At 41.8% G+C, this 25,508-nt stretch overlaps 1 protein-coding gene across 1 annotated transcript in view; it reads right to left on the bottom strand.

Annotated features, from left to right (window-relative positions):
• The window catches only part of RAB22A (RAB22A, member RAS oncogene family), a 54,620-nt gene that overhangs the window by 9,647 nt on the left and 19,465 nt on the right, over window positions 1–25,508 (bottom strand). Inside the window, exon 3 of the mRNA XM_046679062.1 lies at window positions 6,355–6,436. Coding sequence (XP_046535018.1) covers window positions 6,355–6,436 — 82 coding nt within the window. The remainder of the gene's footprint in view (window positions 1–6,354; window positions 6,437–25,508) is intronic.

Raw genomic sequence — 25,508 nt, 5'->3', positions numbered from 1 at the left:
TGGTGCACCTACAACATGACTAACAATAACGTACAACTGGAATTTCACAAGGTTGTAAACTATCATAATCTTAATAAAAAGTTAAAAAAAAAGGTCATTACTTTGTCTTCATATTTGAAAGCTAAGTTTGGCAGACTGGCATTGTGCTGCTTTCAGCACTTTAAAGACACTGCTCCACTGTCTCCTGGCCTGCACTGCCTCCGTGAGAAGTTACCGTCATTCACATTGTTGTTCCCTGTAGAAGATGTGTCTATCATCTCTGCTGCTTTCAAGATTTTTCTCGTTAACTCTGGTTTTCAGCAGTTTGACTATGACGTACCTAGATGTGGCTTTCTTTGTACTTAGAGGTTTGCTAAAATTCTTGGATTTGTGAGTTGGTATGTTTTACCAAATCTGGGAGATTTTCAGCCGTTATTTCTCAAAATATCTTTTTTTCTGTCCCCCTCCCACCCCCTTTCACAACTTCTGGGTCTCCAGTTACACACGTTAGATTGTTTGAATTTGTCCTTATGATACTGAGACTGTGTTCACATTTTCTCACTCCTTCTCTGTTCTTCTGATTGGTTAATTTGTTTTGTTGTCCATCTAGTGGATTTTTCATTTTAGGTATTAACAGTTTTCAGTTTTAGTGTTTCCATTTGATTCTTAGTTTCCATTCTGTGCGAGATTCCTCATCCACAGTTAAGTAGATAAGACTACTTTTCCTTTAAATCTTTGAACATTTTTAAATTATCTGGTTTCTGTTACCTTCTCTGAAAAGTGTTGAAATATTCGCTAATCATCCCGAGACTGGCTTTATGTGTGATTAGGGTGCGTCTATCTGGGTCTGCCTTTAGTACTAGGACATGGTCTCCACTTCTAAGGCATGGCCCTTCTGAAGTTTCAAGGGAAGCCTGTATTGACCAACCCCCTTTAACGCGGCAGGACTGGACTCCACTCCAAACTCCCCGTCCTGTGATGAGCAGCAGCTGTCTCTGCTCCGTCCAGTCACTCCTCCAGCTGCTGCTTTCTGTTGGGTTCCTTAGTGTCTCCCCTGTGCCTTCACAATTGGAGGGTCAAGCAAAGACCTGAGGAGAATTTATAGCAGATTTTAGGGCTTCCCTCCTTGTTGGATCCATCTTTTCTGGGATTTGCCTCCTCTTTTTCCAGCTGCTGTAGCAGCCCTAAACTCTGGCCCCAAAACTGCCAGCTAAAAAGACGGGCTTTCTGTTTGAGTCCTAGCTACGCTGTGCCGCATGGACTGGGGAGTGCCCTCTGAGGAAAAGCTGTAAAAGTGTGAGTCTCAGCCAATGTCGTTCTCTTTTCAATCCCTGACTACATGTAGTTGCTTGGCAGTGCCTTCAGATAGTTGGTTTTTAATGTTTTATCCAGAGTTTATATATAATGGTCATCTGTGGGAGGGTTAGTCTGCTACATGCCACTCTGCCATGACTGAAACTGAAACACTTTCCACGTTGTTTTGGTGTAAAGAAAGAAGGTGGCAGCTTAAAAAGAGACTTAAAGGACATCAGCACGTCTCTGTTCCAAACTTGGCTCTGGATCAGGGGTTGGCAAACTTTTTCTGGAAAGGGCCAGGCAGTAAAGATTTTAGGCTTTGTAGGTCATGTGGTCTCTGTTGCAACTACTCAACTCTGTTACTGAAGAGTGAAAGTAGCCATAGACAATAGGTAAACAAACAAGCATGGTTGTTTTCTTTTTTTTTTTTTCCCCTGCTTTATTTCCCCAACCCCCCCGTACAGTTGTATATCTTAGTTGCAGGTCCTTCTAGTCGTGGGATGTGGGACGCTGCCTCAACGTGGCCTGATCAGCAGTGCCATGTCCGCGCCCAGGATCCGAACCCTGGGCCGCCGCTGCAGAGCACGCGAACTTAACCACTTGGCTATGGAGCCGGCCCCAGCATGGTTGTTTTCCAATAAAACTTTATTTACAAAAACTAGCAGCAGGCTGGATTTGGCCCAGAGACCACAGTGTGACCCTAGTTCTAGATGATACCAAGCTACCATGCTTTTTCCTGATTTTAAACACGAGAACAATTCCTTACATGACTACTGTGATGATAAATGAGTCTGTGCCTTCTTGGTGCTCTGACCTCTGGAAACAGTTATCAGGAGAAACGACATTAAAATTCAGAGATATATATCTTTAAGGACTGGATGCACTGTTTATTAGACTTTGGTTAAGAAGCTTTCTTTTATGTAATCACAGACAGATGGCAAGTATTTGAAATGCTGCTGCTATGTTTACGGTCTATTTATGATAATGTCTCTGTAGGCCTATTTGTGCATGGTGCTGGGTCTGTCTCCATGCTACTGTAGGAGTTTCTTGTTAGTGAAGGATGATTGGTGGGAAAAGGTCACAAAGTGAATTCATTTAATATAACAAATGGACAAAAAGGTCTGACAAGGGCTCTACTGTGAGAAATTAAATTTAAAATTATGAAAACAAGTTTCATTTTATTTGATATTAGAAAAAATTTAGGTTTATTACTGCAGCCAGGAGCTAGTTTCCTTAATGAACACTGAATCAAAGTTGATTGATAACTTGACTGTGATTCTGATAAAGCTATATGCTAGCACCATATGATGGCTATCTTGCATTTCATGTTTGACTCTCCTAGTCCTATCATAAAAATAAAATGTTTACAAAAATATTTAAGGACTCCACCAGTTTTCCCTAGGCCTCTCAACGCTTTGAAACACAAATCATCTTCTGAAGCACTAATATCATCATCCTCATCAGTATTTTTCTCTTCATTTAATTTAACAAGATCCCTACCATCAATTGCTTTGCATGACATTTGCAAAGTTCTCCAAAATCACTTTTGTTGATTTAATGAAATCACTTTGCAATTAATTACAACTGGACCATCAAAAAGACAATCCATCTGTCAAAACTATATACAGCAACAGAGGAGAGGGTCAAATGGGGAGGACGTCTGAACGGTAAGTTCATCAAAAAGGGTTTTCATCTTATGACTTTTGGTCCCATAAAGAAACTCATTACTACAGAGAACTGAATAATAAATATGCAAATACCAGAAATTTGTAATTTGAAGCATGCAATACTCACAAGGTAAAAGTAAGTAGGGGATATGTCCTTCCTTATTTGCACCAAAGCAGGGCTGGCAATCCATTGACATAAATCTGCTGGCATCAATACTGTGTGCCAGGGGCTGAGAGCACAGACATGAAGACAGTCCCTGCCCCCAAGGAGCTCACAGTCTAACAGAAGATAGACAAGTAAGGAAATAGGTGATGATACCATGCATAAGGGCAATCAAAGACTGCTCAGGACACAAAGAAATACCCCAAAGAGTTCATTCACTGATTGGTCCAACCAATATCTGAGCATCAACTCTTTGTCAGTCACTGTGCTAGGCACTGGGAATACAGCAGTGAACAAGATACTGTGGTCCGAGCTCTCAAAGTTTACAGTCTGCAGGGAGACACTGTCATTAAAGGTAAATAGACAGAAATGTAATTACAACTTGTAATAAGGATCCTGAGGAAAATGAGTAAGGGACAGTGATGGAGAAAGAACCAGGGCCCTGCTTAGGCACAGGGGGGTTGGGGAAAATTCTGAGGGTGTAACACTGAACCTGAGACCAAAAGGTTGGTAAAGAGCTAGCTGGCCACGTTCCCAGTGGAGGGAAGAGAGAGCTCCACTACAAGAAACGATGTGTGTGAAGGTCTTATGGACGAAGACCCTGGAGTGTTCGAGGAAGCGAATGGAGGCCACTGGGCTGGAACTCAGAGGAAAGAGGGAGGCTAGACCAGGAGGGCACGCAGGAAAGGAGGTAGGGCAGGTCACGCAGGGCTTCTTAGGTCATTGTTGAGAGTTTGGCTACTATGAGAGGAGCAGCAGGAAGTTACTGAAGGGGATTAAGCAGGAAGATGATAGGGTCTGATCTGTGTTCAAAAAATCCCTCTGGGTCCTATGAGGAGAAGTGACATAAGGGTGGCAGGGCTGGGAAGAGTGACAGCAGGGAGACCAGTTAAAAGGCTAAAGGAATACTGGGGTGAAGTTAAAGGTGTCTGCGAGCAGAGTGCTGGTAGTGGAGACGGAGAGAAGTGAACATATTTGAGAGATATTTAGAGGACAAAGCTGTGTCAGGACATGCTGATGGAGCCAATCTGGAGGACTGAGGGGGAGAGAGGAATCAAAGATAACCTCCAGATTTGGGTCTGAGCAACGTGGGCATACGGCCATGTGGTTACTTATCTGAGAATAGCAGGAATCATTAGGAAAGACCCCCATGAGGTGACATTAGAGGTGAGTTTTGAAGGCTGAATATGAGTTTTCTAGGCTGAAGGTGGGAAGGAGGGTATTCTAAGCAGAGGGAACAACAGTATACAGGTGCAAGGGTATGGAATTGTATGGCACGTTGGAGAACTGTAGGCAGTTTGATACTAGAGGATAAATTGGTGGCAGGAGGTGAAAATGGAGAGTCCGGCCGAGGTTGGCATACTGTCATGGCCTTGAAGGCCTTGCTTAGGACAAACTGGCAGGCAGAACAAGCTCAAAGATGTGTCTGGCATGATCTTCACAGTGTTTCAAACAATGTGCGATTAGCTGCCAGAGGTTTAGCTTTTCTTCAAGACTGTGATCTGGCGACCTTGGATGTGAGTGAGTGCTCACCAGTTGATCCTCTCCTCACTGTCTCCTCCAACACTGGGTTCTACTGAGCAGTTCTCTGACCCCTGCATGCCTGCCTCACGCACATTCCCTGTACCAGCCCCTGGCTGGCTGACTGTGCTTCAGGGAGGGGTGAGGCAGATTTGCATCTCAGCGCAACCAGTCCTGGTGCAGAATCAATGAAAAGTGGGGAAACAAGAGCCAGGCAAACCAGCTAATTGCAAAACTTAACAGAATCCTGCTATTATGGTAGCAGTAAGGGAGAAGCATAGACCCTTGTGTTATTCTTTTTTTATATTCTAGTAAAAAGAAGATGTTATACATCACTGTGTATACCAGGACAGGCTCTGATTCAAAGCATAATGGAATCTGTATTACAGCATGATTCTTTATGATGAGGGTTTTTCTGTATCATCAAACATATGGGAGGGGGTAAGTGAAACATGGGATGCAGTGAAAGGGTACAAACATTACTAGCATGAAGAGCCACACGAGTTCCTGGGTAACAGGACAGATGCCAGGGCTGTGTCTACAGAGATATTCAGGAAGACTCTGTGGGAAGCAACACTACTCAAGGATGGAGAGTGCTGGTTAGCAAAGGTCTAGTTGCCCTAAATGCTCCATTCTGGATGCACAGCACCAACAAAACAGAAGTGGGGATGGGAGGCTGAGCAGACGGATCTCAGATGAGCAACTGGACACAGGGCATGATAGCCAGTGTTAAAAAAAACAGGAGAAATCCAACAGAGCAAACTTAAGACATTACATCTGTACAAACGGACGGTGTCTGCGTCTAGGACAACAGTAATGGCTGGCTTTGTTTTCCTCCATTTGTCTGTGATGATTCTTGTCAGATTTTATACCACACACAGTATCTACGCTGTCTTAGATAAGACCGTGATGACAGACTATTTCTCCTGATTACTTCTGGTATACTTTTAAGAGCTTAAGATAGCACTGTGTATCCATCAGATGTTCTGTTTTGATACTACTGGTTGAAAACAAAATTAAACAGCAGCTGAATAACGGGGTGGCTGCCAGAGGCACCTTGACAGGGAAATCAGACTTGGGGCCCAGAGTGAAAATGAAGCAGCAGGCAAGCATCTGTCTCCTCCTTGCCTTCCCAGCTCTGTCCAATTTGGGTGGGCTTCACCAAATCCCATTCTGCACAGTGAAGCCTTGGCCCAGGCTCTACTTCTCCTTCAGGCTCTTCCTTAAGCAGATAACCACCTCGGACAATTTGATCCACAGGCATTTATTAAGTACCTATTGCACGGCACTGTGTTAGCTCATCCATTTCACTTAAATCTCAAACTTTATATGCTGTAAAGTTCCCTCTTTAGCTTTTAAAAGGTGGCTATAAATGAGATGTGCTTAACTCTCCCTTTCTACCACTAATTCTTTTATATCTTTGCTAGAGGATGAAGCCCCAAATTACACACAATGCTCTGAGCAGGATTTTATCAGGCCTGTTAGTCAGCATTTACTTTAAGACACTAAAAAGTATAAAAATGCCCTCAGTGCCCATTATCACTTTCTCCATCAGTGGACTTTGTGGCTCTAATTGAAAAGAAAAAGGCTGGCCTACGCAAATGGAAATAAAAATGTCTCTAGCACAAAAAGAAGTGAGTAACGTGAAATGACATGGACATCAACAGTTTAGTCAGAGCTTTAATTTGGGCCTCAGAAAAACATGTAGTAAATGAAAGAGTGACTTACTCGTTCTTGTCCAGCTGTATCCCAGATTAGGAATTTATGTAGTTCATTTTGGTACTGGACAGTCTTGGTCATAAAAGATGCCCTATAAAGAGAGACCTACATGATCAGAATACAATTATTTAAAGCACACTGCCAGCCCCAGTAGGAAACATCACTTAGACTTAATGCTCAAACTCTCGCTCCACACTACATCCTAACTGTGGTCCTCTCTGGAGTATACATGGGATGCTCAGATACTGGCTGCATATTCTGTGTCAAAAGAAAGCATTAGGCACATCTGCTCAACACAAAGAGGTAAGAGTTCTTTGGCTTGTGACTGCCTAAACTCCCTATCAAAAAAACCAAGAGATAATTTGGTAACCCAGACATTAGCCTCCCTTGTAAACATGGAAGATGTTATTTAAAAAGATGGTGTCATGGAAGAATTTTCTCAAAAAAACTGTGTGTCCAGGAAATGAGTGCACTAGTAAAACATATTAGGCCCTTCGGATTTGTCCTCCCTCCACCCTCAAATTATAGAAATAGCCGATTAAGAACTAATGCAACATTAGAGTTAATAAAATTAAGATGCCAAACAAGGAGCCGGGGAAGCGATGCCCCCAATGACCAACTCTGTGTTTCAGTAACAAAAGAGCCCCTCAGCTGATGTGATGGGTCACATCAGACCTCAGGGTCTGGCTCAGCCCTTGATGGGGAGTGGAATGATGGTACGCAGGTCATATTGCTCACTGTGAGGGACCACTCTGTCCAGGGGCCTTTGAAGACAGGGGTTCCTATTGCTTTGAGGGTCTCATACTTCTTGGAGACTCTCTGAGGAGCCACTTGGCCCAGAACACATGCCTAGACACTCTAGGGGCTCCTGGACACAGGTTCGGAAGTCGTACCCCGGGGCTGGGCCCAACTCCAATACTACCTTCTACTCTCCATCTCACCCAGAGAGCTCCCTCCTGGGAAGTCCTTTGTCTCCAAGTCTCCTCAACGCATCCGAGTCTGGCTTGCAGAACCCAGATGTTTGAAATATTTTTGAGATTCAAGTAATAGATACATAACCTTCATGAAAGTGCAAGTTGAAATCAATAGAATGACTTTCAGAAGAATCAATGAGCGTTAGATAAGTATCAGAATCCCTAGTTTAACAAAACTTAAACTCTGATACAATGAATTCCTGGTAATAATTATATAAATTCATGGTTTAGCAAGCAGCCTCCAAACAGTGACTGTAATGAGGATGAGAAAGTGAGTTAGGAAGCAAGATCACAGTTCTTGGATAGGTGCTATTTACTGGATGCTTATTTACTGAAAATTTACCCCTTGGTATCTTTAGTAAAGCGCTTTATGCATAGAAGGTGCTGGATAAATGGTTATTGTATCATGAACCTTTGGCGACTCACTATGATTAAATTAGGATGTGCAACATGATTTCTCAGGTAGAAAAGATCTAAGCTTTCAAAAACTCTTGTTTATTGTGAAGATTAAATGATATGATGTATGTGAAAGTGCTTTGTAAATCGTAAAGTACTATACCTATTTACAAGGCATTATTATTATTATTATTTAAAGGCAGCTCCAGGAAATGTTTTAGTTTAGACTTTGCAATTAGTCCTAAAAGCTTGCAACTCAACTCTCCATCAATTATGGCTGTGGTGTTACATTTAGGAGTGGCACCAGGCATCCAATATAGGCCTATTAAGAAAGCCAATGCATCCAACACATCCATTTTGGCTGCTCAAAGAACAAGAGAAGAAATATGCTTCAAGTAGACAAAAAACTGAGAAAGGTATACCCAACAATTAAAAGGAAATGTTTCATTATAGGATCAGAATAAAGTTCAACCTAGCTGGCAACCATTTCCCTTTTAATGAAAGCAGAGATTTGTTATTCAGGCAGGATAAAGAAAGGCAAAATGGCAGCTATAATGTAATGCAAGTATCTGAAAGGATTAAACTCAATTTCCCGTCTCTGACCCCAGACCATCCTGCCAGCTCTTCCCATCATCACTCTCAACACACTTCCTTCCTATCTATCTCTACACTGAAGTCTTGCTGTACCCAAAGCTCTCTACTTGGGTCTGTTGGCTTCTTGTCCTTTTATTGCCAGCATCACTTGCCCACACTGGTAGTTATTTAGGAATCTTGTCTCAACCACCCACAAAAGCCCCAAGCAGCCTCTCTACCTGCTTCTTCTACTTAGCGATGGGGTGGCTGTCGTGCTGGAGGAAAGTCACAAAGCCACATGAACCAGTGTGGAGACTAACCTATTTCAGCTGGGTCCAGCTCTTAGGCCTTTCATCCCACATAGCAATTATTCTACATTCTTATGCCTCCTTTCCAGCTCCCTACCACTTCCTGCTACCTTCCTTTTTGGGGCAACAGCTTGTTTCAACCTTCTCAGAGAAAACAGAGGTTATAAGCCCCACATCCCCCAACATGCTCTGCAATCAATCCTCCCAATTTGAGAATAAACAAATTTCCATTCACACCGCCTGTGAGTTCCACTTTTCTGACTTTGGCCAAGTCAGAGATGTCTTTTCTTTGATTCACCCATCACTGCTGCCCTGGATCATGATCCCAAAACTTCCTGCCTGGGCCACTGCAGTCATCAAATTGGTCTCCTCCTCCCAGTCTCAAATCCCTCCAATTGCTCCTGTTTCCTCCTTCACACTGACTGTTCCTTTTCCTTGAATGGTTTTCCCCTGGCTCTCCCATGGCTAGATGCTCCTCATTCTTTAGGTATTAGCTCAACTGCCAAAGAGCACAGAAACCTGTGCGGTCCACCCAAACCAGGCAGCTTCTTCCCCAACTTCACCCTGCAAAACACATATCATCCCATTTTGTCTGCAGGGTGCCTACTACAATGTCTGATAAGCTTACTTATTTTTTAAAATGTACCTGTTCAATGTCTAGCTCACCTATGAGAAATGTAAGCTCCACGAAGGTAGAGACCTTGCTGTACCTCTTCCTCTAAGAGGGGTGTCTTCTTTATCTCCCTCCTCCTTGCTACTCTAGAATTCTGACAAAACATTGACCGTGTTGCCATAGCTATTTCGGTTTCCATCACTCCAACAGTTCCAGGCTGTCTTGGCCAACCACTTCCAGAAGCATAAAGTGAGAAGTGCTTCTGAAGTGCAGGTGGAGTTGAGATTAGAGGTGACCCTAGCTCTTTAACCACAGCCAGGTGTGTAGCCTCTAGGGTGTGAGGGAAGTGGTTCAACTAGTGCAGGGCTGGCTTGCCCAGGGAAGTCCTTTCTGCCGCTCCTGCTCGCCACCAGCTCTAACCCTCTGCTAACCAACAGGCAACAGACAAAATCTGGAAGTTGCAGCTAAGAATTACTGTGTCCCTCCATCACTGAGACTTCTGGAATTCTGCTAGGGAAGAAGTCATGGCACTTTGTGGACTCTTTGCTGCTGGCTCATGCATTCAATCAGGAGCTCTTTCCCTCCTCCAAGTCCCAGCTGGTGTGGCTATGGTGAGACGGTCACACCTCCCTCACCTCTCCTCCCCTGAGCCCCACAATACCTCTTTATTGCAACAGGCATCTCTGGTGATTTTTGAGAGTCTGAAATCTTGGCTTATCACACCTTTAAGAGTCACTTCCTCCTCTTCAGCATTTGGATTCTAGTCTATGTAGTGGTAATACCTGGATTCAGGGCCAGACACAGTAGGGGGTGTCACCCACTGTCTCTCCCAAGTCATCTCTATGCAGCTCTGGGCTAGCCCTGGGGCAGAAGGCCTCCCGTATGACTCCTTTGAATAAATCCCTTCCCACAGCTTCTCATTTTTACCTGTTGAGGACAGCACTTTTCTAAATCTGACTGACTGTAGTTTAACTATACAATCTAGATACTACTTCATCATTTCCCACTTAACATGAAGTGGGGCTTATTCCTACCCTACCTCCACAACAATCGCAAACAGCAAGTTCTCAATCAGAACATTACTGTCTTCCATCGAACGCAAGTTGGCCTGCACCTGTTGCTTGTCCTTGTTGCCTGCACCCAGTTTCGTAGAACTGTCTGGGTCTTCATTTTATGTTTAATCTACACTTGAACCTCAATCCCTGGAAGAAATTCAGAAATTGGACCCAAATCTTTGAGTGGGGCTACTACAGACTTTCCCTCCGTCAGTCACTTGAACTCCAGATCACTCCTTTAACGTTCAAGTTAAATGATGCGGAGGGTATGATAACTTCAATATCTTGCTTTTTGAAAAACAAGCAATGGCTTCCTGCCATTCAAATGATACATTTTTATTTTCCAGCCTGCCATTTACTTGTCTGATAACCTTATTTTTCACTACTAAACCATCTCTCTTCACTCTGCCTAGGCAGGTCTTATTACCTCTTTAATCTAAAATCCCTACCAGTATTATTTCTTAAAGCTAGAATGTCTTTCATATACTTCTCCACGTCTCATGACATTCCAAAAATATGACTTTCATGCACACCAAACAGTCACGATCTTTGCTCAGAGTATCTGTTCCCAATGAAAACCCTTGCTGCAAGGTGTTTTAAAAATTTGTTTTCTTTAATTACAGTAGACTTTTTTTTTTAAGGAAGATCAGACCTGAGCTAACATCTGCTGCCAATTCTCCTCTTTTCGCTGAGGAAGACTGGCCCTGAGCTAACATCTGTGCCCATCTTCCTCTACTTCATATGTGGGGCGCCTGCCACAGCATGGCTTGATGAGTGGTGCCATGTCCACACCCGGGATCTGAACCGGAGAACCCTGGGCCGCCAAAGTGGAACGTGCACACTTAACCGCTGCGCCACTGGGCCGGCCCTACAGTAGCCTTCTTTAGCTCTCTCAGAACACAGGTATGCCCTGCCATCACATTCCAGTACCTCTCTTGACTGCAAGCCCTTTTCTTGAAAAGATAAATGGGATTGCTGTCATCCCCATATGGGTATGTGGTGCCCTTTAAGGATGAAGAACTTAGCACATTTTAAAATTAATGAAGGATCATAACTTCTAAACAACTTTAAATTTCATGCAAACAATGCCTGGATCTCTAGGTTACATATGCTGATAGAAACACCATTAACTACACTAAGATTGAGACACAAAAAGACCACAGGTACATGAAATCTAGTAGTTCCTCTAATGGACTTAGGAAGAGGTCTTCAGGGGAGTTTAAGAGGGTACGAGGAACTTGACAGGTGTTTAGTGAGAATTAGCTGACCATAAGAGCACGTCTGTCTTGTGTTATGAGTGGCTTCAAAAAGCCAGAAGTTTCTGAGCATCCATAAACGCAGTTACTTAGGTGGGTTCCAGAGTCATGCATACATGTAACCCTTCTTTTAAGTCTACCATCTCTTAGGCTAAGGAGATCTACGGGTTAATGCACTCCTCTGCCTAGTGCTTCCTTCTAAGCAGTCACTACACATTTCAATCAGAGGGATGCACAACAGACGGTTCCCTCCACAGGTCCATGGTCACCTGAGGTAAATCCTTTGGTACTTTCTACATTTTTGTCATTCTAAAAACTTTTTTTTTTGATGAAGATCAGCCCTGAGCTAACTACTGCCAATACTCCTCTTTTTGCTGAGGAAGACTGGTCCTGAGCTAACATCTGTGCCCATCTTCCTCCACTTTCTATGTGGGATGCCTACCACAGCATGGCTTGCCACACAGTGCCACGTCCGCACCCAGGATCCGAACCGGCGGACCACGGGCCACCAAAGTGGAACGTGCGCACTTAACCGCTGTGCCACCGGGCCAGCCCCTCATTCTAAAAACTTTTGGGAAATTATTTAAAATCAGGAAAACATTAAACACAAAGATAACTAAATTTAATAACAGAGTTTAGCCTCTCCTTTCCTAAGTTTGTCAAGAATAATTCACATAATATTAAACCTTTCACATTATAAACAATAAAGTCAACAGTAACAATGAAGAAACTAGCTGCCTTCACTAAGTGTTCATTATTGTCAGGTACTCTTCTCATACTTCTACACTTGTGATCCCATTTAGTCCCTACTGTGAGCCTCTGGGTTGGGTTCGATTCTTCATCACCATTTTGAAGAGAAAACATGGAGGGGACAGAGCTGGTGAGTGGTGCCTGGGCCCCAGAGCCTGTCCCTGGAACCATAGCACCGCAGTGCTGTCTTGTACTGGGTGGTCTACTCCCTCAAACACACGGCCTCCTACTGTACCTGCTGTACAGTAGGAACACCAGGCAGGCAAGATGAGTACAACCCCATCCCTGCCCCCAGGAGGCTCATGCCGGAGGACCCATTAGGTGAACAGATAATTACAAGCAGATATTCAAGGAGACACTGAAGGATGGACAGAGTTGTGGGAGTAGAGAGATAAAGCCACATTTAAGTACCCAGAAAAGTGATGATGCCAGGCATGGGAGGCAGAATAATGCCCCTCTCCCAACAGGATGTCCACATCCCAACCCTAGAACTGTAAATATGTTACCTTCCATGGCAAAAGGGACCTTGCAGACGTGATTAGGTTAAGAATCTTGTGATGGAGTGAGGATCCTGGATTCTCCAGCTGGGTCCAATGTAATAACAACGGTCCTTATAAAAGAGACCAGAAGGAGTCAGAGCTAGGGAAGAAGGTGATGTGAAGATGGAAGTGGAGAGCAGCATTAGGTGCCCTGAAGATGGATGAAAGGCCATAAGCCAAGGCAGCTACTGGAAGTTGAAAAAGAAGGAAATGAATTCTCCTCTCAGAGCTTCTGGAAAGAATCAGCTCTGCCAACACCCTGACTTTCAGCCAGTGAAATGGATTTCATATTTCTGACTTATTACTATAAAATAATAAGTTTGTGTTCCTGTAAGCCACTAAGCTTGCTGTGATTTGTTACAGCAACAATAGGAAACTAGTACACTAGGGAGGACTTCAGATAAGAGGTGAAGTTTGAGTTAAACCCAGAAGTTAGGTAGGGAGTTTGCCCAGCAGATGGGGATAGGACCCAAGGGGGTGGTCACTTCCATAAAGAGAAACAGCAGGAACAAAAGCCTAGAATTGTGAGAAGAATCTCAGTGGCTCTGCAGGGTTAGACTCAGTGCAGTGAGGTAGTGAGAGAGGCTAGGTAACCACAGTAAAGGCTCTGGGCAGGCTGGGGACAGACAGCTGGTGAAGGCCAGCCAGCCGCAGTACTCTCAACACCCATGAGCGCCTACTCGGTGTGAGGCCGTTTCCTGTAAGTCAGCGTCTCCCCAAAGGTTATGGCTCCACCATCACCATTTCGGCCATATCTGTGTTCCAGTTGTATTACTTACTACTGAAAATCGTAAAAATATCACTCTCCGATTTTTTTTTAACTTAGTCTACTATTATTAAGCAATAATAATAATATTGGTAAAATTAAAAACCCACAGGCTTCATGGCCTAGTTTTATTTTTTCCTAACAGACCATAAAATACTTAACATAAATTTAAAACGCTCATCTGTGTACCCTCTAGCCATCTCACACATGGTGTTTTGGGAAAGACAGCTAAAAGAGAAGGGGAGCCACTGAGGTGGAAAGGAAGGGATGATGTTATCAGACCTGCTTTAGAGGTGAATTCTGGAAGCAGGCAACAGACCTTTGGGGTCCCTCTGCCAGAGACCAGGCTCTTACTAACAGATGGATAAATTAGAGGGATCTTGATTTTTAAGGACCTTACAGGGTGGAAGTGGGAATGAAGATGTAGAGAAACCTGGAGAGAACTAAGGACTGCGAGAGCAGAGACAAGACGGAGGGACTGGACGAAAGGGGAGACAAGGAAGGGAGGCAAGCTACGAGGCCCGGAAACAATCCTGGAGAAAGGTGAGGTGACGTGAAAAAGCCACAAGGTATCAACTGGCGTGAGGGAGAAACAGGCCTGAGAAGTCTGAGGGAGCTTCTGTCAGCTCAGGCAACTATGTGTGTGATGAGCTGTTTTAGTCATTTCCAAATTGTAATTGCATTCATTAATTTTTTGAATAGGTAATACACACTCATATGCTTCATTATCCAAAATAGGTATGGACTAAAATGCCTCCCTTCTATCCCTTTTCCCTAGCCATTCAATTCCCCTCCCTGGGAAATGATCTTACTTGTTTCTTAGGTTTCCTTTCAGATCTACCTTAGGTTTATATAAACATATGTGCATAGTCCCCCTGCATCCTCCTCTATTTCTGTTTAACACAGACAGTAGCATACACTACGTATCTTTGATTTTCTCACTCTACACTACATCTAGAAGACCATCCGATGTAAGCATATCAAGCTGGCTTTTCCCCTTTATCATATTATACTGAGCGCTTGCACTATAAATAATACAATCCGACCATGTACTAAACAACAACACTGCAGTTACTAACCTTGTACAATTATTAACATTGTCGTTTGGAACTTACGTGAGTTTCTCTGAAGGGTAAAGTCTTAGAAGTAGAATTGCTGGGTGAGGGTGGGAGACAGTAGCATTCTGGTTACAGCTAGGCTACCCAGCTTTATTACTTTTGCCTCCAACTGTGTATCGGGGGCAAGTCAATTAACCTCTCTTTGCCTCAGTTCTCTCATCTGAAAATCAGGAATATGTCAGGGGGCCGGCCCTGTGGCCGAGTGGTTAAGTTCGTGTGCTCTGCTTCCACGGCCCGGGGTTTTGCTGGTTTGGATCCCAGGCATGGATGTGGCACCACTCATCAAGCCATGATGAGGCGGCATCCCACATGCCACAACTAGAAGGACCCACAACTAAAAATATACAACTATGTACCGGGGGGCTTTGGGGAGAAAAAGGAAAAATAAAATCTTTAAAAAAAAAAAAAAGGAGTAACTTCAGTACTGATAACACAAGGCTTCAAAAAATTATACATATTTTGTTAAAGTATAACTAATGTACAATAAAATGCAGAGTGTAGGTTTTCAATTCAGTTAAGTTTTGACATTTTCATATTCTCACATAACTACTGCCCAAAACAAGATAAAGAACATTTCCATAACCCCAGAAAGTTCCTTCATGCTCACTTCCAGTTAATTCTTGTACCTATCTACAGGCAAACCATTTTTGACTTCTACTTCACAGATTAGTTTTGATTGTCCTTGGATTTCATATAAATGGAATCATAAAATATACATTCTATTTTTATATGTCTAGCTTCTTTCATTTAACAATATTTTTGAAATTAATCTATATTATTTGGTAGTTAATTATTTCTTATTGGCGTATGGTATTCTACTGTATGAATATATCATACTTTGCCCAATCTTATGTTGAGGGATATCTGGGTGGTTTCAAGTTTTGGGCTATTATGAATAAGGTATTTCTGCAAAAGTCTTTCTATAAACATATATTTTAATTTCTCTTGGATAAAGACGTAAGGGTGGATTGCTAAGTCACAGAGTTAGGTGTTTAACTTAATACGAAAACAGAAAAGAGTCCTCCAAAGTAGTCACACCACAAAGTAGTCACACACACTACACTACCATCAGAAATGTGTAAAGGTCTAGTTGCTCCACCAACATTCCGGTTGTTATTCTTCAATTTTAGCCTTAAGAACAAGGCATGGATGTCCACTCTTACCACCTCTATTCGACATTGTACTCGAGGGTCTAGCCAATACAATATGGCAAAAAAAAAAGGGAATAGATTGTAAAAAGTTTTGCCATCACAGAGATCTTATTTACAGACACCATGATAGTGTATGTAGAAATGTACAAGGCCCTATGGAGTCTATAAAATGTATAAATGCTAGAAATAAGAGAACTGACATTCAATGTAGTTATATATATGCCAGTTTTAAGCTTCCTATTTTGGATTTGTTTGCTGTTTCTCTGCTCTTCCTTTCTGCCTTCTTTTGGATAAAACACATCTTTTTTTTGTATTCTATTTCTTTCTCTTGCATTGAATTCTTTAGCTATATCTCTTTGTGTGTGTCTATTTTTTCAATGGTTTCTCTAGAGATTACAATGCAAATCTTCACATTTCGGTCTCCCTCCATGTAATATGATGCTTTTTCATGAAAAACTAAGATCTATGATGGTCAGATTCCAGGCGTCCCCTCCCACCCACTGTGCTCCTGCTGCCTTAGATTTAACTTCTCAAGTTACAAACACAATAATACAAGTGTTAATTTTGTTTTAAAAGCCAATAGTCTTTTTATAATTTCTTTTAGTATTTCTTATGGTATGGGTGTGCTGTAGGCAAGTTCTCTTAGCTTTTGTCTGAGAAAGTCTTTATTTCACCTTCATCTTTGAAGAAAATTTTTGCTGGAAGTAGAATTCTTGCTTGGCAGGTTTTTTTCCTGTTTTACTATGCTGCCATGTCATATCAATGATAGCACAGCACTTGATTGTCTTCCGGCCTCCAGTGTTTCTGCTAAGTCAGTGATAATCCTTACCACTGTCCTCCTGTATGTAACATGTTTTTAATATTCCCTCTGATTGCTTTTAAGATCTGCTCTTTGCCTTCAGTTTTCAGCAGTCTGACTACAGCACATCTAGGCTATGGTTTGTTTTGTATTTATCCTGAATGGAGTCTGGAGATATTCTTGGATCTGTGTAGTAAACACTTCCATCCATTTTGGAAACTTCTTGCCCTTTATCTCTTGCATTATTTCTTTTGTTCCATTCTTTTTCTCCTTTCTTTCTGGGATGCCAATTATGTGTATGTGAGTGTGGTATAATAAGAAATACATATTTGGTCTTTGTCCCTAGGTCCTGAGACAGAGCTCCTAAATCTTTTGAAACTTCCTCACTGATTGGACTGTCCTTCGTTCTAATGAGGTGACTCTTGGCGGGCCCCTAGACAATTCAAGGATGGGCAGAGGGCTGTCACCAGAAAGACCAAATCTTGATTAGATGGTTGGAACTTTCAGCCCTATCCTCCAACCTCTAGGGAGGGGTAGGGGTTGGAGCTAATCACCAATGGCCAATGATTCAATTAATCATGCCTAGCAATCAAACCTCCGTAAAAATCCTCTAACAAGGGGGTCTGAAGAGCTGCTGGGTGGTGGCATATCCTACCTCCACAGGACAGAAGCTCCTGTGCTTGGGACCCTTTCAGCCCTATGTACCTCTTTATCTGGCTGTTCATTTGGATCTTTTATAATAAACCAGGAAATGTAAGTAAAGTGTGTTCCTGAGTTCTGTGAGCTGTTCTAGGAAATCAGTGAACCTGAAAGGCGGGAGGTGGTGGGAACCCTTAACTTTGTAGCCATGTCAAACAGAAGTGTCAGTACTGTGGGTAATCAATACTTGTGATCAGCATCTGAGGTGTCAGCAGTCTTGTGGAGTCTGATATAACTCCGAGGAGTTAAGTGTCAAAACTGAATTGAATTGAAGGACACCCAGTAGCTGTCCAGAGAGTTGGAGAATTGGTTGTCAGTGCGGAAAAACACATCTATTTGGTGGAAGAGGTGTTATGAGTAAAAAACAGTTCACAGTGAGACTGTCTGATAGAGTCCTACAGATCTCAGATAGCTTTTTTGTTGTTAACTCTTTTCTTCCCATTCTGTTTCACACGGACCCAATTTTAAATACAAATTTTATTAAATGAGCTTAACAGCTAACTGGCCACAGCAAAGGAAGGATCAGTAAACCTGATCAAGAGTTGGAGGAATTCACTTTGCTTTCCAGTTCCCGCCTGGATCCCTGCACCTTGGCTGCTGTTGCCCTCTGTCCAGCAAAGGTAGGGATGCCCTCTGAGAGGTTTCTCTGAGCTCAGCTGCCCCACTTCAAGTCACCAGGGTTGACAGCCCGAACGTTCCCAGCTACGGCAGATTCTCCCTGTCCCTGTTTCTGTAGGGAACGAGAGCAGCCATGGATCACTTCTCTGAGCAGCCTGTCACTTTCTGAAGTTTAGTTCACTTCGGTTTCTTTGTGAGCTCAGATGTCTAATGGGATTTTAAAACCTTATCTTGCTTGTTTTAGTCTTTTGGATGAGAATCTTGTGACTTTACATCTGAATTGGAAAGCACACAGGGTTGTTTTGAGGACTGAGTTATTACATTTAAAGTATATGATATGCATATCATTATTATCACTATTTATACTTCATAGTGGTTGTACCAATTCATACTCAGTGGTGGACTTATTGACAAGGTAGGATGAGAGGGTGGAAAGAGGAGTTCCGTGGCAGATACGTGGAGTCCCAGGTGTCTCCAGATACACAGCAGTCCTTTGGAGTCACTGGAGGAAGGCAGCCCTCAAGGCTGTGAGTATGAATGAAATCACTTGCAAAGACAGAGGGCTGAGGAAGAAATCCTCACTGCTTTAACATTTTAGGGGTGGACAGTGAGGCCGAGAAACAGAAAAAGAAGAGCTGTCCCAAGAGGTAGGAAGGAGGAGAATCAGAACTGTATCCCAGGTAACAAGAGGCTTTACAGAAGAAAAAGAATATCAAGATAATGCCAGATACTTCTAGAGAGGACAACTACAACAAAAAGCAACTTGTGGATTATATTTAACCATTCACAAGTTGATGTTAAACTCTTCAACAGTGGTTTCAGTAGAATAATGGGGCAGAAACTGGTAAGAAGAGCATGTAAAGTAAATGAGAGATTGGTAGATAGAAACAATAAATGCATACAATTATAAAAATCTTATAAAGAACAATTTTTTTTGTTGCTAAGGAAGATTTGCCCTGAGCTAACATCTGATGCCAATCCTTCCTCTTTTTTCACTTGAGGAAGATTAGCCCTGAGCAAATATCTAGGCCAATCTTCCTCTATTTTGTATGTAGGTCGCCACCTCAGCATGGCTGGTGAGTGGGGTAGGTCTACACCCAGAATCTGAACCCACGAACCTGGGCCACTGAAGCAGAGCACGCTGAACTTGAGCACTACGCCATGGGGCTGGCCCCTAAAGAATAAATTTTTATTGAGTAGGTACTATGGGCTAGGCACTGGGGACACATCTGTGATCATTTTAGATAAGGATCTTTCTCTCACAGAACTTATACTGGAGTGGTGGGACAGACAACAAATAATTAAACAGATAAATGATTATAGATTTTAACACTTACTATGAAGATAAAACATTGTGTAGTGATAGTGATTGGAGGGGTAATTTAAGATAAGATGGTAGGGAAAACTTCTCAGATAAACCCTAAAAAAGGTGATAAGACCCAAACATGCAAATATCTGGAAGGAAGAGAACATTTCAAAAAGAGGAAACAGTAAATGCCAAGGCCCTGAGGTGGGAGAGAACATTAGGTGTTTGGAAAGGGCTGTGTGGCTGCAATGTAATGAGAGAGAAAGAAAGTGATAAAAAAATCATGGTGAGGATTTTGGTTATTCTCAGGGCAATAGGAAGCCATTAAAGATGTTTAAACAAAAGTAACACAATCCAAGTTATACCCTCAAAACAAGACTGTTTGGACAGTAATGGATGGAACGAGTTGACTTTAGAAACTAGAACAAATAAGACTTGCAGATGGATTGAAAGTGAAGTGTGAAGAAGGAGGAGGATCCAAGAATGTCTCCTGGATTTGAAGTCTGATGGGATGAACGGTGAGAGGGAGGAAGGCAGGCACCACCTTCCTGAAGGGCTAACAAATGAGCTCAGATCCAATGTCAGAACAGTTTTCAGTTAGAGCAGTCATCTGTCTAGGATGAATGGAAGGAACCAGAGTAGAGCAAGGCATTGGATATAGAGGAGAAGGGCTCAATTTAGGGAGCCAGGTCTGACTATGAACAGGAATTGACGAAATCTAGAGTGGAAGAAGAAACAGCCTTGGACAGGAGGAGTAAGACATCTTTCCCGTCGTCCCCTCAAAAATACATACAAGGGCTAACTCACATGAGGTCCTGGGGAAGAAGGCCTTAAGCGATTCAGGCTAGGGAGGGGCCCAGGAAAACGTTTGTAAAATTGCACAGAATGGAGAATAACAGAGCACTATACCCGGTAGAAGGCTGGCAAAAAAGAGGACAAAGTCATTCTGTTCAGGGAGAGTTTCCAGAAGGAGGAAACAATGTGACTTACATCTTACAAGATGGAATGGAAACTAACAGGTGTATTCTGCTATAAGTACGCTCAGGCAGCTGGAATAATATATGAAAAGACAAGATGATGTAAAACTGCAGAAAGGTTGCGGAACCAAAAGCCATTACCCAGGTCCAGAGTCCCAGGTCTGGGGTGAAGGCAGCAGGAGGCGGTAGCGTGGACTGCTGGGGTGGATGCAGACCTAAGCTAAAAAAGATAATTTGATTTTGTCCCATGAATGATAAAGAATCAGAGTGGTAGTGGGGATTGGATTTGTGTGCCTAGAGGAAAAGATACACAGCAGGAGTTGGCACACTTTTTCTGTAAAGGGCCACATAGTAAATATCTTCAGTTTTATGTACCATGGACTCTGTCATCTTTGCTGCTGTAGCATGAAAGCAGCCATAGACAATATGTAAATGAACTGGCATGATTGGATTCAGCTCCCGGTTGTAGGTTTGCTGACCTTGATCTAGAGCCTCAAATTATTTATAAAAGTTAATAAACACTATGTGGAATGCAATTAAAACAGGTTATGCAAATAAGGAGACAAGTCAATGTAACGAACAATGAAGATAAAAGACAGACAATGAAGACAAACACAGGTGATCCAGAGAATGGATTGGTTATTCGACATCTTTATTTTTAACTTTTATTATGAAATTTTTCACTTACATACAAAAGTAGAATCCATTACCTAACTCCAATAATCATCCACTTTCCACTGTGTTTTTGTCATTAGAAGTGGACTTTAAAATAACTATGCCTCATAAGTTTAAGAAAATAAAAAGCGAAACTAACAATTTCAGCAGAGAAAAAGGAAACTAAAACAAAATCAATTAGATATTCTAGAACTTTAGAACAATAATAACTGACATCAAGTACTTAATGGTTAGGTTTAAAATCAGATTAGAATTAGTTTAAAATAAAAATGATTAAAGAACTGGCCAGGAAAAAATACCTAGACTGAAGCATGGAGGACAAAAATGATGGAAAATAGAGAAAAGAGTGTAAAAGACACACACAAAAAGAAAAAATTTGAAACTGCAAGCAACAGTAGTCTGAGAATGTGAAGAGAGAAAATGGGGCAAAAGTATTATCAAAGAAATAACGATTGAGAATTTTCCAACTTGAAAGACATCAAACCATAAGTTCAAGAAATACTCTGAAGCTGAGCAGGATAAATACAGTGAAAACTCACCTAGGCACATTAAAGCCAAGACTGCCGAGACCCAAAGACGAAAAGGAAATCTTGAAGGCACTCAGGGGATCTACTGCTATCAAGAGCGCAACAAGACTGACACCTGACTTCAACAAAAAGACATGAAGCCAGGGGCCAGCCCAGTGGTGCAGCGGTTAAGTGTGCACGTTCTGCTTCGGCGGCCCAGGGTTCGCTGGTTTGGATCTTGGGTGCGGACATGGCACCACTTGGCACACACCATGCTGTGGTAGGCGTCCCACATATAAAGTAGAGGAAGATGGGCACAGATGTTAGCTCACGGCCAGCCTTCCTTAGCAAAAAGAGGAGGATTGGCAGCTGGTGTTAGCTCAGGGCTAATCTTCCTCAAGAAAAAAAAAAAAAGAGATGAAGCCATAAGATAATGGGATACATATTTTTCAAAGATCTGAAAGACAATACCTGAAAACCAAGAATTCTATATCCAGTGAAAACAGACCTCAAAAATGATTACGACCTGACAAAACAGCTAAAACTAAAAACAGCTGTCACTGAAGATGTGGAGCAAACGGACCTTTCATGTATTGCTAGAGGGAATGGAAAGGAGTATACAACACTTTGGAAAACAGTTTCTTATAAAGTTAAATATGACTTTAAACCTATTATGGTAGCCAGCATCCAAGATGGCCCTAAGTCCACTTCCACAGTGAACAGGGCTGACCCACGTAACCAAGAAGATATTATGGAAACAACAGGTGAGGTCATAAGGACATTGTAGCTTCCATCTTGGGCTCTCATGGATTACTTATTATAAGGAAGACAGCTTCCATGTTGTAAGGACACTCAAGCAGCCCTGTGGAGAGGTCCAAATGGCAAGAACCAGAATCACCCAGCTAAGTTGCTCCTGAATTCCTGACCCACAAAACCTATGCGGGATAATACATGTTTACTGCTGTTTTAAGCTGCCAAGTTGTAGGGTAATCTGTTACATAATGATAGATAACAAATACGCCTATTAACCAGAAATTCCACTCTCAGGTGTATAATCAAGAGTAACAGGTGCATATGTCCACAAAAAGAACTGAATCAAATATTCATGGCAGCTTTTTCATAATAGCTCAAAACCAGACTCCATTTAAATGCCAACAAGAGGAGATCGAACATCCAACAAACTGTGGTATATTCACACAATGGAATACTACCCAGCAATACAAAGGAACAAATTACTGATGTACACAAAAGCATGGATGAATCTCAAAAACAGTATTGTGAGCAAAAGAAGGCAGCATAAATGAGTCCATATAATATGACTTCATTTATATGAAGTTTAAAAACGTATTGGGGCTGGCCCCATGGCTGAACAGTTGAGTTCGCGGGCTCTGCTTCAGTGGCCCAAGGTTTCGCCAGTTCGGATCCTGGGTGTGGACACGGCACTGCTCATAAGGCCATGCTGAGGCGGCGTCCCACATGCCAAAACTAGAAAGACCCACAACTAAAAATACACAACTACGTACCAGAAGGCTTTGGGGAGAAAAAAGGAAAAAAAAAATCTTAACCCCCCCCCAAAAAACACAGGTATCTATTCTACGGTGACAGAAGTCAGAATGGTGATTAGGTTGGTGAGGTAGCTAGTGGTGGATATACTAGGAAGGGAGCTTTCCAGGGTAATGGAAAAGTTCTGTATCTTGACAGTACTTAAACAAGTATAGGGTAAAAATTCATTGAACTTTACATTTTATTATATGTAAATAAAAGCTCAGTTAAAAAAAAAAGATGGAATTACAATATTTTCAGATAGACAACCCAGCACCAGAAGAGTATGCTAAAGGAAATACAAAACAGTGTTCTTCAGAGTGAAGTCAATAATTGCAGATGGAAGGTGAGAAATGCAGGCAGGAATGTAAAGCAATGGAAAGTGTAGAGGAAATTGATAGGATTGTTGACTGTACAAAAATAATAAATGTCCTATGAGGTCTAAGCTATAGAATTAAAATACACTATAAGAACATAAAGGCAGCAATCAGAGAGACGGGATTTGAGATCCTTGCACTACTGGAATGTGGTAAAAGTAATTTAGATTAAACTCGAATAAATCAAGGATGCATAAGGTAATTTCTAGAGTAAACACTTAAAGAATAATAATAAAAGAATGTATAACTACTACGATAACAAAGGGGAAAACAGCATTAAAAAGAAAACAAAACACAACAAAATTCAATCCAAAAGAACATAGAACAGACAGGGTAAACAAAAGGCAAAGTGTAAAATTGTAGGTTTAAACATAAATACATCAGTAATTATATTAAAAGTAAAATAATTAAATACTCAAAGTTGGGGAGTTCTGAGTTCAGTAATGATGGTGGTACCCCATACTGGAACCTCACAAACCTGTCAAGCAGAAAACCAGTGCTGCTGGCTGGAGGACGAGGTTCGGGACTACCAGTGTGGCTGGAAATAGAGACTGAATGTCCTGGAAAGGATGGAGCTGCAGAGGAGGAACCTCAGATCTCTACACAAGCTCCTCTCAAATTCCCAGCGGACTCCTAAACCTCACACGCATCAGGGAAGACTCCAAGGACAGCAAAAACTGGAAGGCTGGAAAAGCCGAGCAGAGAGTTTACCTGCTCCCAGCTGCAGGAAACAGAGTTGGGAGTTTGAATCCTGCCAAGTTACAGGGGCTCAGTGAACACCTTGAGTGAAAACCCAGATAGGTCACACCTTAGAAAGAGACAATATCCCAAGAATAAGGATTTACCATAAAGCTAAAGGCAACACTCCAATTGAACCATTCTAACAAAGTGTAAAAGCAAGCTTCCACCAGTTCAAGGATTAGTCCATAATTTAACTTTCCGCTAAAACAAAACTCAGCACTCCTCAGCAGAAGATAAGAGAACCTAAAATCTCTGCAACCTGTCTTCTTCTGTGTCCAGTATGCAATAAAAACTTACTAAATATGTAAAGAAATGTGACCCAAGGTAAGGAGAAAAAAGAGTAAATAGCAACAGATCCTGAGCTGATCCAGATGTTGGCAGTAGTAGACAGGTACTTTAAAAGTAGCTACTATAAACATAATCAGGATTTAAAGAAAAAGTCATATTGAGCAAACAGACGGGGAATCTAAGTATATAAAATATAAAGAAGAATCAAATGAAAATTCTAGAATTAAGGACAGTATCTGAAGTGAAAAATTATAGTAGATGTGCTTAACAGACAGTAGAAGTATCAGCTGAACTGAAAGACAGATAAATAGAAATGATGCGATCCTAAGAATGAGAGAAAAAGATGGCAGAAAACTCCAGCCCTCAGTCACCTGTGAGACAATATCTAATGGTTTAACCTACTGTATATTATGTACCTAGCATATTACAGTAAATTGCTAAAAACAAAAGATAAAGAGCAGATCTTAAAAGCAGCCAGATAATAAAAAGATACTTTACATACAGGGCAGCAATGTTAAGGATGATGACCAGCCACTAAGCAGAAACCATGGAGGCCAGAATACAACAGAATAACATATTTAAAATGATGAAAGAAAGAAAAAATCTGTATGTGACATCCCCAGGACTTTTTTATAATTGCAAGTTTGTACCTTTTGACCACCTTCACCCACCATTTCGCCCATGTCACGTACAGCATGGTGACTATAGTTAATAATACCCTATTGTATATTAGAAAGTTGCTAAGAGAGTAAATCTTAAAAGTCCTCGTCACAAGAAAAGAAATTTTTGTAACTATGTGTGGTGATAGATGTTAACTAAACTTACTGGTGGTAATCATTTTGCAATATGTACAAATATCAAATCATTATATTGTACAAAAAAGAAAAACAAAAAAAAAATCAACCCAGAAATCTATATCTAGCAAAAATAGCCTTCAAAAGTGAGGATGCAATACAGACATTTCCAGATAAACAAAAATTGAAGGAATCTGTCACCAGGAACCTTGAATACATGAAAAGTTAAAAAACTTCTTCGGGGTGAAGGGAAATGACATCAGATGAAAATTCAATTCTACAGGAAGAAATGAGAGCAATGGAAGGCAAAGGAAACCATCAACAAAACGAAAGACAACCTAA

Source organism: Equus quagga, chromosome 12, assembly GCF_021613505.1.
Source record: "Equus quagga isolate Etosha38 chromosome 12, UCLA_HA_Equagga_1.0, whole genome shotgun sequence".
NCBI classification, from domain to species: Eukaryota; Metazoa; Chordata; class Mammalia; order Perissodactyla; family Equidae; genus Equus; species Equus quagga.
Note: the sequence above shows the minus strand (reverse complement) of the source record. Positions and strands in the feature narration are given on the sequence as shown.